Source organism: Orbicella franksi, chromosome 14 (assembly GCF_964199315.1).
Source record: "Orbicella franksi chromosome 14, jaOrbFran1.1, whole genome shotgun sequence".
Classification (NCBI taxonomy): domain Eukaryota; kingdom Metazoa; phylum Cnidaria; class Anthozoa; order Scleractinia; family Merulinidae; genus Orbicella; species Orbicella franksi.
Window position 1 is genome coordinate 11,946,853 of NC_138158.1, and position 13,850 is coordinate 11,960,702.

Below are 13,850 nucleotides of genomic sequence, written 5' to 3' on the forward strand. Positions count from 1 at the left end.
AAACTGTTCAACTGTTCTTTGAAGACTGCGCGGCACCAAGTTGAAGTGCAATTTAATTAAATCAGACTTTCAACGTGTCAGAGGTTTTTTTCTCTTTCTTTCTATTTTCGGTGAAGTCGTGTTGTGTTGTGTTGTGTGAAAAGGTAAACTTACGTCTCGTATAAAATGCGAAAAAGTCCCTAAATTAACTTGAGTATTTTTGAGCAAAAATTCCTCTTGGAGGTTGGAAGGGTTATGTGATCGGTGAGTGAGGGAGTTATGCATGTGCGCGTGTCACACCGGGTTGTATCAAAGAACGAATCAAATTGCCTGTTAGAAAATAAGATGGTATCTACATTAATCTGGAGACATGTCAGATTACTGTAGTTTGTTCAGTCAAACATTTTATGGCTTACTATTTAACTATCTTACCATGACCGATGTAACATCGCAACCAAAGAAAACATAGGTACGCAAGGCGTGCAAGAGTTATTTTGTTGTGAACTATAAGTCTCGGAGATAGGAGCATTCATGGAACTGTTTACAGTAATGATTTGGTTGACTTGACAAGTTTTTTTGGCTGCGATGTACAGCAAGAAAGAAACTGGGAGTTTATGATGTACATAAGATGTTACATCGGTAATGGTAAGATGACTAAATAGTAAGCCATAAAATGTTTGACTGAACGAACTACAGCAATCTGACACGTCTCCAGATTAATGTGGATACCATCTTATTTTCTAACAGGCAATTTTATTCGTTCTTTGATACAACCCACACTGTGATTGGTCTGACACGCGCACATGCATAACTCCCTCACTCACCGATCAAGTAGCCCTTCCCCCGGGGGGGGGGGGGGGGACTCCCTTATATGGGCTATATAGGTCTGTGCAGCCCCAAAGGGTATGGTTTTTCAGCCGTTTTGGTCAAGAATAGGGTATCGATTTTAGCTGATTTTGGCCATTTTGGTCATAAATAGGGTACGGTTTTTGCACTCTGGCCTTGATATGGGTATGCTTTAAGAAGAAGCCACTTTTTCATCATTATCGAAAAGAAAATCAACAAAAGCCCTTCACAAATTTATATGTTTACGGTAATTTAACATTGGTTTGAACTAGGGAGCTAATTATAACGCAGGTCTGAAACAGGGTTTTGATTTGAGGGTCAGGTCGTAAATAGGGTTTCGAATTTTTGGTCAGGTCATAAATAGGGTAAGGAATATCGCAGATTTTGGTCATAAACAGGGTAAGGGTTTTGGGAAGCGGGCCGCACACCCCCAACCAATTTTTCTGGGAGTACCCCCTCGGGAGCCCTTCCAGCCCCCAAGAGGAATTTCTGCTCAAAAATACTCAAGTTAAGAGAACTTTTCGCATTTTATACGAGTCGTAAGTTTACCCTTTTTACACAACACAACTCAACAACACTACTTCACCGAAAAATGACAGAAAGAGAAAAAAACCTCTCTGACACGTTGAAAGTCTGATTTAATTAAATTGCACTTTAACTTGGTGCCACACAGTCTTCAAAGAACATTTGAACAGTTTTCATACTTTTTACCTTTAAAAATATCGGACTGAAATGAATGTCATCAAATAAAACTATTAAACTGCTAATGCAGAGACGTAAAATCCGTACCTTGTGTTTCTCACGCACCATTTACCTTTACAACAAGAAATTTGATTGGCTGTTCATAGTAGATCCAATCTGATTGGTGTGACCGTACATACATCTCTCACTCACTCACTCACTCACTCACTCGCTCACTCACCCATTGACCCGTCCATAACATACCCGACGCGCCGACTAAGAGGTATTTTTTTTACAAAAAAATAACTCAAAAATGTCAGATTCACCAAATCATTACTGTACCTTGAATGCTCCTATCTCCGACACTTCACACAAAAAAATAACTCTTGCACGCCTTGCGTGCCTATGTTTATGGTAAACCGGCTTGTCTATTCGAATCTCTTTATTATTTTAAACAATATTTTTCCAATCACTTTCTGAAGCAACAGATTCGCGGAGCTCCGACCACCATAACAAAAGTTCGTGGTAAAATTGAGAAGATATCGTATAATCAGAAACTTCATAATTACAAATTAGAAAGAACAGACCTCCCACCGACGGGCTTTAACAGATGAAGTAAATACGTCTTTTATTTAGCATTTGAATCGTTAAATACTCGTTTTAGCCAGGAAAACTTTAAAGATTTGACCATGCTTTCCAAATTGACACGCGAGTTAATTTGTCTGTACCTTTCCATAAGAACTTGAATAACAATTGATTCGGTTTATTCACAATTTCCTTTGGTGTAGGAAGTAACGAACATACGTAGACGAACTTTGGGATCAAAAAAGATTTAATTAATGTCACTTGACCATAAATAGACAGGCCCGTGGAGGACCAAATATTAATGAGTTTTTTAATTCTATCGAGCCTTTCAATAAAGTTCTTTTCCGTTAATAGTTTCTAATCATATGTGAAATATACACCCAGAGCTTTAATCGTGATTTTAGGCCACTTAATACCAAAATTTTCTTCTTTGCTTTCTTTTAAAGATCCTTTCCACATACCGTCAGTTTTTGAGCAATTGATCTTGAGACCGGAAACCGGTCCAGTAATTCGTTCATCTCCAGCAGTGAGTAAAAGAATACACATCTTTCTTATATTTTCGAGGAAACAGGGGTATCATATTGCATACCTTGGCGTGGAAAACAAAAGTATCAAGTTACAAACGTTGGCGTGAAAAGTAAAATTGTCACACTTGCTACTTCTACGTATTATTGAATTTAAAATGAACGAAACTCAACGTAAACACCAGAATAAAATTCAAAGCCGTCTCGACAAACGGTAATAAACTGTAAGTTATTTTTGGGCCTTGAAAGAAAATACAAACATGAAACATACACACTGCTAAGGTTATGCCTTTTCAAGTTTTTGTCCGCTCATATTCTGCAAAGGAGAAAAAGGCCTAGTTGACTTCCAAAGAGGAAAACGGCAGGGGTGAGGACCTGTGTGACTACTGTATCAGAGCCGTAACTCTGCGCTGTCTGAGAATGTCTCACTTGTTTTTTTTGTAGTACTCGGTGCTTGTATGTAGTTCTTACCATTCTACATCTCTGTCTTGACACGTACATTAACGGCTAGTAAATATATTTTTTGAATAGCTTTAATATCACTTAGCGTGAACACGTCTTGAGTCAACGCGTAAGGTGGTAGTGTCTCGACAGAGATACTGATGATTCTCAGCATCAGCACCATACTTCAATTCTACAAAAACAAGAGGAACGATCACAAACTACCCGCAGTTAACATCCGTTAATTGTGGCGAGTTGCCGCACAGTGACATAACAATAATAGGTAAATTGAAGTAACGAGAAAATTAAGGTAGTGAAGTGAAATTCCTTTATTTTTAACGTTTATTACATTTGTTGTTACTTACATTAATTCGGCTGATAACAAGAGTCAATCGTCTCTTGCAAGAAATAAGCAAGTAAATTACAATATAAACGTAGACACGCGAAAAGTACATCACTAACTACAGAGTGAGGTTTCTACGGGAAAATCTCAAAACGAGTAAGGTAAGGCCAAGGTCTGAGATTTTCCCGTAAGGACCGAACATTTGAGGTCAATAAGTTGTTTATTATAGGGCTTTTTGCTTTGTTTTTGCAGGCCCGTAATCGGCCCCTGGGTATTACCTAGCTCTTATTAACCGAGCAGGAGGTCTGTATGGGAGAATCTTGACCGAGGTCGTGAGTACAGACCGAACGCAGTGAGGTCTGTACACACAACCGAGGTCAAGATTCTCCCATACAGACCTCCTGCTCGCTTAATAAGATGTTTATTATATGGCAAAGAAGAAAACTTAAATTCGTTTAATGTAACTGGTTTGTACTAGCTGTCATTTTGCTTGCGAACGGCGATGAGCTTAACTTAAACCTGCCGAAATTTGCTCGTCCTCTCTACTTTTTTTGTCATCAGGCTTTTTGGCACTTCCATAAATGATTGAGAAGAAGATAAAAGAAAATGGTGAAAATTTTTGTATTTTGGTTTGCTACTTTTTCAACTCAAAATGAAACCGGTCTAGATGCCGGTCTAGATGGGAAAATCTAGACCGCGGTCAATATCGATTTCAGCCAAAGATAAGTCGTGTAATAAAACACGTTGTTATACCGACTGGAGGAGAACGTGTCACGTGTTGTGGGTCAACTCCTTAGAGCGAACAAAACTCACTAACTCCTTAGGGAAACAACAACTTGAACTTTCGACTCGTACGTGATCAGGTCATGCTCATTGAAACTGCGGCAAATTTGTGAGCAAGCTAGCCTCAAGCAAATGATTTCTTCGCAGTTTTTTTTCTATTTTTGAGGTGAGAGGTATAACAAAACCCTTGATGACTGGCTCCGCGTGAAACAGTGAGTTTTGTTTCCCTCGACCTCAATGTTCCCCTCAGATTGGCCTCGGGGAAACAATACTCACTGTTTCCCTTGGGGCCAGTCATTAAGAGTCCCTGTCCATAAATATGGAAAATAACTCGGCAAGGGTCGAAAATTCGATTTCGCTCATATTTTTATGGTAGATAGGCTAGAGCATGACAAAAACTACATGGTAATTTTTTTGGCAAAATATCCTTTTATTTCAAAGAAATTCCGTTAAAATCGTCATCTGACGCACTATTTTATTAAACAAGTTTGCGAGCCCCGCATGCAAAACCACATCATTCTTCCGTCTTTAAAACACTCAAATATTTTTCTGCAATGTTTAAATGTGTACTGGGTTGATTTTAGGGAATGTTGCGTTGTCTTTTTGGGTGCAAAATAATTAAATTTCGAAGACATGTATTTCATTCACTTAAAAGTACTTCGTGAATATAATTAAAAATCAGACAAATTCTTAATTTTGCGGCGAGGGTCGAAAATTCGATTTCGCTCATATTCTTATGGTAGATAGGCTAGGGCATGACAAAAACTACTATGTAGTTTTTTTTGGCAAAATATCCTTTTATTTCAAAGAAATATGCAAATTACCAAATTCCGTTAAAATCGTCATTTGACGCACCATTTTATTAAACAAATTTGAGAGCCCCGCATGCAAAACCACATCATTCTTCCGTCCTTACAACACTGAAATATTTTTGTGCAATGTTTAAATGTGTACTAGGTTGATTTTAGGGAATGTTGCGTTGTCTTTTTGGGTGCAAAATAATTAAATTTCGAAGACATGTATTTCATTCACTTAAAAGTACTTCGTGAATATAATTAATTTTCACCATGTGCGAAACCTTCAAATGGATTGAGCTTCTGGTGGTTGAATCGCAGAAGGATGGGTCTACAGATTCCCGTAAAAATTTGTTTGGGCAAATGATTGTGAGCGACGCGAGAGCTTTTCAAAGTACGTCAAAAATATCCGTCGTCAAATTCAATTGACGGGTTTATAGACGCATATTTTAGCATGCGCCACATGACTTGACCTATGTTAAGTTGAAATAGACACAGAGCTGATAATTTCGAAATGTTCTAACCTTATTTGCTGTAAAAGGCAGGTCCAAAGCCGATTTGACGTGTTTTTCTCACCATTCGTCGCACATAAAGCAGAAGTTTGCTTTTGTTTACAAAACGTCCGATGTACATCGCCAACTGTCATGGTCGAATACCATGAATCTGTGACCCTCTCTCGACACGTATGATCACCACTGCATCTAACTCAAAAACGGCTAAGTCATTTGTAGATAGTCGCTTGCTTTGCACTACACCAAAATATTACGTTTGATCGGATTATAGGTAATTTTCAGTATAATTACTTTAATTACTTTATTTTCATTCATTCCTCACGTTATTGTAAAGATTTTAGTTTTAGATTTATTGTTAATTGTTATTTAGAATGTAATATACTAATTGTAGGTCCACATCAGCTTTTAGCTACCAATTTTATCGACCTACTTATTAAATAGAGTATGTATGTATGTATGTATGTATGTATGTATGTGTGTGTGTGTGTATGTGTGTGTGTATGTGTGTGTGTATGTATGTATGTATGTATGTATGTATGTATGTATGTATGTATGTATGTATGTATGTATGTATGTATGTATGTATGTATGTATGTATGTATGTATGTATGTATGTATGTATGTATGTATGTATGTATGTATGTATGTATGTATGTATGTATGTATGTATGTATGTATGTATGTATGTATGTATGTATGTATGTATGTATGTATGTATGTATGTATGTATGTATGTATGTATGTATGTATGTATGTATGTATGTATGTATGTATGTATGTATGTATGTATGTATGTATGTATGTATGTATGTATGTATGTATGTATGTATGTATGTATGTATGTATGTATGTATGTATGTATGTATGTATGTATGTATGTATGTATGTATGTATGTATGTATGTATGTATGTATGTATGTATGTATGTATGTATGTATGTATGTATGTATGTATGTATGTATGTATGTATGTATGTATGTATGTATGTATGTATGTATGTATGTATGTATGTATGTATGTATGTATGTATGTATGTATGTATGTATGTATGTATGTATGTATGTATGTATGTATGTATGTATGTATGTATGTATGTATGTATGTATGTATGTATGTATGTATGTATGTATGTATGTATGTATGTATGTATGTATGTATGTATGTATGTATGTATGTATGTATGTATGTATGTATGTATGTATGTATGTATGTATGTATGTATGTATGTATGTATGTATGTATGTATGTATGTATGTATCATCATGGTTTGATCTATTGCTACTTGAATCCTTGCTTGCAGCGGTTCCTTGTTTCTTCGTCACGCAATGCTGTCATCCCATTTTAGGAAGCTGGGGTAGGACAATTTCTATCCTAATACGTAAGGCTCCGTAAGACTTGGAACCACTGGGAGCACACAACCTTGTTGAGTAGGAACAGATTAAATCAAGAAATGAAAAGAATGAATAGTTTGCCATTGCCCCTGTTGTCATCTTTTACCCAACCACTGCTACCTGCATGCCCTGCGTAATACTGTAGCGCTAAAACTCGTACCTAGGTCTTCTCGCGCTGTGCAATTATTTTTGGTTAACTTTACATTCAATACAGTGGGCTACCCTCGGGGAAATGGGTAGTGACCGCGTAACAGGGGTTGGCCACTTATAGAGGTTGGTGTGCCTTAAATATTTTTCAACACCGGGTTATAAATTTCTTGGTGAACATGGTGTCAATTCAAGACACCCATGATAGACGTGTGTTTGAATTATCACTCGTCACGTTCAATTTCAGACTCTTATCTGCCATCGCCCTTTCCAAAACAAAGTTTTTAAATTTTGGGTGGCCGCTTAATAGGGGTAAAGACAATAGAGAAACCCTTATCGGAACGACCAAAAGGTGGTCGCGGACGCTTAATAGAGGTAACCGGTCAACAGGGGTTTTATTTTGAGTATTTTACGGACAATAATTTTGGACTGTATTGGCAACAGTCCTCCATTTTCTGTTACAAACATACCAATACCTCGCCACGAGGCAAACAAAATACGCGAAATAAAATGGCATGACCAGGGTTTGTTTACTCACGTAATTACTAATTAAATTTAGTCTGTTTTTCTCACGAATTACACACGTTGTGATTTCCTATTTTTATTTCAGCTAGTTCTTGCTTCATTGCTCTATAATTTGTTTATGGCGATTTTTTTAAATTTGTAGTGAGTCAGGCATTAGCTTTATCAGCTGTTGTCTGAAACATCAGAACGTTCAACAAACGTGATTTGGACCGAGACCACGTTCACTATAGAATACCGTGTCAATTATATCAATATACACATTATATATATATATGAACAGATAAACAATGAATAAATTGTTTCACAAACGCGCAGCATATCCCATGACAGCATTGCGTGACGAACAAATAACGGCTGTAAGATTGTGCTGCACCGACGCGCTTATCAGCAATGGTCAGCAATCGATCAAACGTAATAGTTTGGCGCAGTGCAAAGCAAGGAACTATCTACAAATGACTCGGACGATTTTGACTTAGATGCAGTGATGATCATATGCGCCGAAAGATGGTCACAGATTCATGGTATTCGACCAATAATACGTTGACAGTAGGCGATGTACATCGGACTTTAACGTTGTGTAAACAAAAGCAAACTTCTGCTTTTTGTGCGACGATCGGCTAGAAATACATCAAATCGGCTTTTGGACCTGCCTTTTACAGCAAATAAGGTTAGAACATTTCGAAATTATCAGCTCTGTGTCTATTTCAACTTAACATAGGTCAAGTCATGTGGCGCATGCTAAAATATGCGTCTATAAACCCGTCAATTGAATTTGACGACGGATATTTTTGACGTACTTTGAAAAGCTCTCGCGTCGCTCACAATCATTTGCCCAAACAAATTTTTACGGGAATCTGTAGACCCATCCTTCTGCGATTCAACCACCAGAAGCTCAATCCATTTGAAGGTTTCGCACATGGTGAAAATTAATTATATTCACGAAGTACTTTTAAGTGAATGAAATACATGTCTTCGAAATTTAATTATTTTGCACCCAAAAAGACAACGCAACATTCCCTAAAATCAACCTAGTACACATTTAAACATTGCACAAAAATATTTCAGTGTTGTAAGGACGGAAGAATGATGTGGTTTTGCATGCGGGGCTCTCAAATTTGTTTAATAAAATGGTGCGTCAAATGACGATTTTAACGGAATTTGGTAATTTGCATATTTCTTTGAAATAAAAGGATATTTTGCCAAAAAAAACTACATAGTAGTTTTTGTCATGCCCTAGCCTATCTACCATAAGAATATGAGCGAAATCGAATTTTCGACCCTCGCCGCAAAATTAAGAATTTGTCTGATTTTTACAGGCAGGCACTCTTAAGTGCTTATTAATAAATAATTGTTTGCGATTTGATACTCTGCAAGAGTTAAATATATATATATATGTTGTTTGCCGGCTGGGAGGTCCGTATGGTGAAAAACTGTGACCGAGGTCTTGAAAATGCCCGAGGTCACAGGTTTTCACTATACGGACCGACCTTAAGCCGGCAAATAACATGTTTATTTTTTCTCCTGCAGTAAATTGGTTTTACAGATTACAAATGGGTTTGTTTACGCAACTCTTGTCATTGAATCGGCTTCCGCGCCGTCTACTAACGATTTGTAAAAAAAATCTCGGCAACGAGCGAGTAACTCAGATAGTAGACAAAGAAAGATGTATCAAAGAACAGATTTTTTTCGAACTACTTTGTGTTAGTTGCATTTATTTCACCAGTTAAGTTCTCCAAAATTGTTTTTGCGCGGCGGTGTGAAATTTCGTGCGAAGTTTGAAGTTTTACTACAAAAACAATTTCTGTCAGTCGTTGCTTTTAAAATCACTTGAAATCAGACTTTTCTACCGTAAATTGAATAGCAGAAAGCGAGGAAATTCGTTACGTGTATTCCACAGAAATTCTCCTAAATACAGCAACGATCAGAGAGGTAAACTCGACTGAAATAGACTCAAATTTTATGGCGAGAGAAACACAGGATTACGCGCCATTACAGCGCCAAGCTACAAACAACCAAGAAAACTCTCACAACTTCAAAACACTCCATTGCATTTACTTACAGTGACTTTCCTTGCCATTTTAAAGTGAACAGAGATAAACTTGCGTTGACTAATCGTCGATGGACGTGTAAAAAAGGCAAAAGATTGACGATTACCGCCAACTTTTAGGAGTGAAATTTAGGCTGCGAAGAAAAATTCCGGCCCGTGGGCCGTATCGTAAAAGCTGGACCGGTCACGTGCGTATGATTAGCCAATCAAATTCGAGGATTTAGGAATCCGACCCGCTCAGATGCTTGAGAAAAAAGTAATGTATTTTATTTTTTTATCAAACATCTGAGCGGGCCGGAATCCTAAATCCTCGAATTTGATTGGCTAATCATACGCACGTGACCGGTCCAGCTTTTACGATACGGCCCACGGGCCGGATTTTTTTCCCGCTGCCTAAATTTCGCTCCTAAAAGTTAGCGGTAATCGTCAATCTTTTGCCTTTTTTACACAACCATCGACGATTAGTCAACGCAAGGTTATCTCTGTTCACTTTAAAATGGCAAGGAAAGTCTCTGTAAGTAAATTCAATTTGAGTGTTTTGAAGTTGTGAGAGTTTGCTTAATTGTTTGTAGCTCTCGCCATAAAATTTGAGTCAATTTCAGTCGAGTTTACCTCTCTGATCGTTGCTGTATTTAGAAGAATTTCTGTGGAATACACTTAACGAATTTTCTCGCTTTCTGCTATTCAATTTACGGTAGAAAAGTGACGAGGTGTTTTAAAAGCAACGACTGACAGAAATTATTTTTGTAGTAAAATTTCAAACTTCGCACGAAATTTCACACCGCGAAAACAATTTTGGAAAACTTAACTGGTGAAATAAATGAGTAGTAGTTCGAAAGTAGTTCGAAAAAAATCTGTTTTTTAATACATCTTTCTTTGTCCACTACCTGGGTTACCCGCTCGTTGCTGAGATTTTTTACAAATCGTTAGTAGACGGCGCGGAAGCCGATTCAGTGACAAGAGCTGCGTAAACAAACCCATTGGTAATCTGTAAAACCAATTTACTGCAGGAAAAAAAAATAAACATGTTATTTGCCGGCTTACGGTTGGTCCGTATGGTGAAAAACTGTGACCTCGGGCTTGAAAATGCTGCCCGAGGCCACATTTTCAAGACCTCGGTCACAGGTTTTCACCATACGGATCTCCCAGCCAGCAAATAACATATATTTATATATTTAAGATATATATTTTTAGCAGGGTCTTCATTGATTTCAGTTTTAATTGTAAAACTGAAGAATTATCTTGAAGTATCGTAATGGAAAATGGGGTTCAGTTAGTTCGGGTGAAGCGTGAAAAATGACGAGTGAACAAAGTAGAGAGGGGCTTGGTGCAAGGAACGCTTTCCCGCGACGGACCCGCGACGGACCCGCAACGCAGTCCTCACTAATTGTTTCTGTCGCCGTTTTTTGCTCTGCTCCCTAACAATGAACGCCTGGAAAAGGCTGGAGAGTGTAATAGGAAAAAACCTTGACTTGACCAGCCAAACGTTCAGACTTGATACCAGTTTTATAAACTGTGTTATGCGCTTCCGGCCCTAGGAGCTGTATATGGTATAGTGAATTGGGACAACATAGCTAAGGATCCCAACTAGCCCGCAAGCTATTTACACGGCCTGGTCACGGTTGGGTCCTCCATCTACAAGACCAATGCCCTAACCATGCGGTGGCGGCCTCACTATCTGCCCACAAACCGAAGTCCGTGTACTGAGACAGCAAAAACACTTGCCTTACTCTTCAATGAGGGCGTGTGGCTGCTGAAAGTTATCCCATCATGTGGATGTATCACGCTTATCACAGTCTGCATGCTTAGTCAATCTTACATGGAATATTCTTGTTAAAGGTCCGATTTCCACTTCCTGAGTTAAGGTAATGTTAGTATTTTGTGTTCTCCACAGGCCGTAGTGAACACGCAGCAAGGATTCTTAAACTGTTTAGTGTATGGACAACACAGGCAGTTTGCTTCATTTTGTAGTCATGTTTTGAGCCTTGGTCGAAGTAATTCAGCTGGCAGCATAAGCAACTATGATTGTATAACTGGAAGTGATGCTCGGCAAAGACACGATGAGATGACTATTAATTCTTGTTCTGGAGTCAGAATTCCAGTTTGTGAGATTTCGCCATTGCTTCAGGCTGACAGCCCCAGAACCCCGCTAGAGCCCAGTCCCAGCCAGGCGCCTTTCCCAGTGAAACTATTAGGAGAGTTCACGAGATAACTGCATTTGTGGTCTCACGGTAAAACAGCCCTCGCAACTTATACAGAGATCCAAAATGGTAATAGAGAAATCATAAAGGCAATTAGAGGAAGAGTTATCTGTTTCTGTTCTTACGTTGCAACATTTCATTCAGTAGTTTTTCTCCGCAAAAAAGGCCCTTGAACAAAATTCCCGAAATGCTATCCCGCACATCTTGAATTTTGAGAATCCCCTGACGTGAAAGGCCAACAATGAAAACAATCTCGACTAAAAGATTAACGTGTAAGTAGCAATGTAGCCTGTTCCAGGCTCTTGGTAGCCGGGGAGAAAAGAGGGGGAGCGAGAGCGAAAATCAGGGACGACGAGCGCCCTTTTTTCCGCTCTTTCTTAACTACCGAGAGCCTGGAACAGGCTAATAACAATTAAGCTTATGTCGAACATTGTACATCAGTAAGACTGAAGACATGTGAAGACAGCTTTTGATATTGTTTTAGTTAATTTATAATACATATCAGTGACCAGATACAAATATATCAGCATTTTATATTCCTGGTATTGCTTCTTCGATAATATGAGTATTTTTTTTTTTTTTTGCAGTTGAGGCTTGTCAATTTGTTCTAATTTAACGCAGAAAGTAAACGGAGTATGTTTTTTTTTGCATAGTTGAGATATTTTTTAAGAGGATGTACAGATAATGTTAGCGATTATGTTCGATATGGATACTGGTGTTATATTTATGCTTATTTGTAAAGTTGTAGCGTAGCAATATTCAGTGAGTAAGGTAGAGTACTGTCTAGGTCTGCTTACCGTTTCTTTTTTACTTCTCTTATACGTGATTAACTTCTTCACTCATCACTCATCACCCACAATGGTGAATTTTTAAAAAAACTAGGGGAAGAGAAACTCTTGGTCTTCGGCCATCGTAGCTCGATTAAAAATATAAAACAAACAGGGGTGATTAACATTTTAAAAACATGCATTTTATGAACTTAACATCAAATGGGACCATTTTTACATTTTGGCGTCCGGCAAGACTGACTACCATTGTAAGGTTAAAGAGACCTTGTTAACCGCGCGGCCATGGGCCGAGCGCGGTTCATGTTCTACCCGGGGTTTATTAACCGTGCGGCCATGTGCCGAGCGCGGTTCATGTTCTACCCGGGCCTTATTAACCGCACGGCCATGGGCTGAGCGCGGTTCATGTTCTACCCGGGGCTTATTAACCGTGCAACCATGGGCCGAGCGCGGTTCATGTTCTACCCGTGGTTTATTCATTTTTTAACCGCGCGGCCATGGGTCGCCGATCGCGGTTCATGTTCGTGTTCATGATTTTTTCGTTTTGTCAGTGACCAGACCCAAACTCCGTCTCCCCCAAATTTGAGTCACGCAACGTGTGATGTTTATTCGCCAAAAGCTGTTGAAACATTAATACAAGGACAATTTTACGGATATTGTTTTCTTTGTGAGTAAAATATATTTTCCTTTGGTTTTATCGAAGCATTGGATTCCAAGGGAATAATAAATACGCTAAAAGAAGGTATTACGTCAACCATGGGATGCGCTGACGTTGCAGCGTTTATTATCGCTATGTGACAAATAAGATCGTGTTTACTTTGCAAGTTTATTTCACCAGAAGCGACGGTCATTAATTTATTTGCAATTTTGCGAGTATTTCTTGTGGTTTTAGGCAAATGGGGTAAATTCTTTGGCTGTTTCATCGCAGCGAGTTCATAGATCGGAAGAAAAATTAAATATTTGCAAGCGAAGCAAAGAACGTGTCAGAACGCACAAGGGTTACGTCATTGGTAGGGAAATAACCACCGTACTAAAGATAGCCGTGGATAACGTAATTCTTGAATTGTGTGACTCGTGTGACTACATTGCTAGCCCTTTACTCATGGAAAAACCAATTAAATTTAATCATGACTTTTAAGGGTTTTATTATTGTAACGTTCGTATCGTTCATGCCCATTCATATCCCGAAGAAAGTTCCAGATTAAGACCATTACGCCATCGGAGATTTCACGTCGACTGCGACCGGCAGGTCTTTTTTGAAGGGTG

At 38.5% G+C, this 13,850-nt stretch overlaps 2 protein-coding genes across 4 annotated transcripts in view; both read left to right on the top strand.

The window, feature by feature from the left end:
- LOC145467699 (G-protein coupled receptor 143-like) overlaps positions 1-13,850 on the top strand; it is an 88,383-nt gene that overhangs the window by 48,413 nt on the left and 26,120 nt on the right. The window contains exon 8 of one of the 3 annotated variants that reach the window (XR_014042092.1): positions 449-2,202. The exons of 1 other annotated variant lie outside the window; for it this stretch is intronic. Coding sequence is in view for 1 of the 2 variants with exons in the window: in XM_081451304.1 (XP_081307430.1) it covers positions 11,493-11,810 (318 nt within the window). In the remaining variant the exon portion in view is untranslated. Of the gene's footprint in view, positions 1-448; positions 2,203-11,492; positions 12,335-13,850 lie in introns of those variants that run through there. One more of the 3 variants, XM_081451304.1, reaches the window with a different exon arrangement.
- Positions 1-13,850, top strand: part of LOC145467730 (uncharacterized) — a 256,990-nt gene that overhangs the window by 24,256 nt on the left and 218,884 nt on the right. The window lies entirely within an intron of this gene.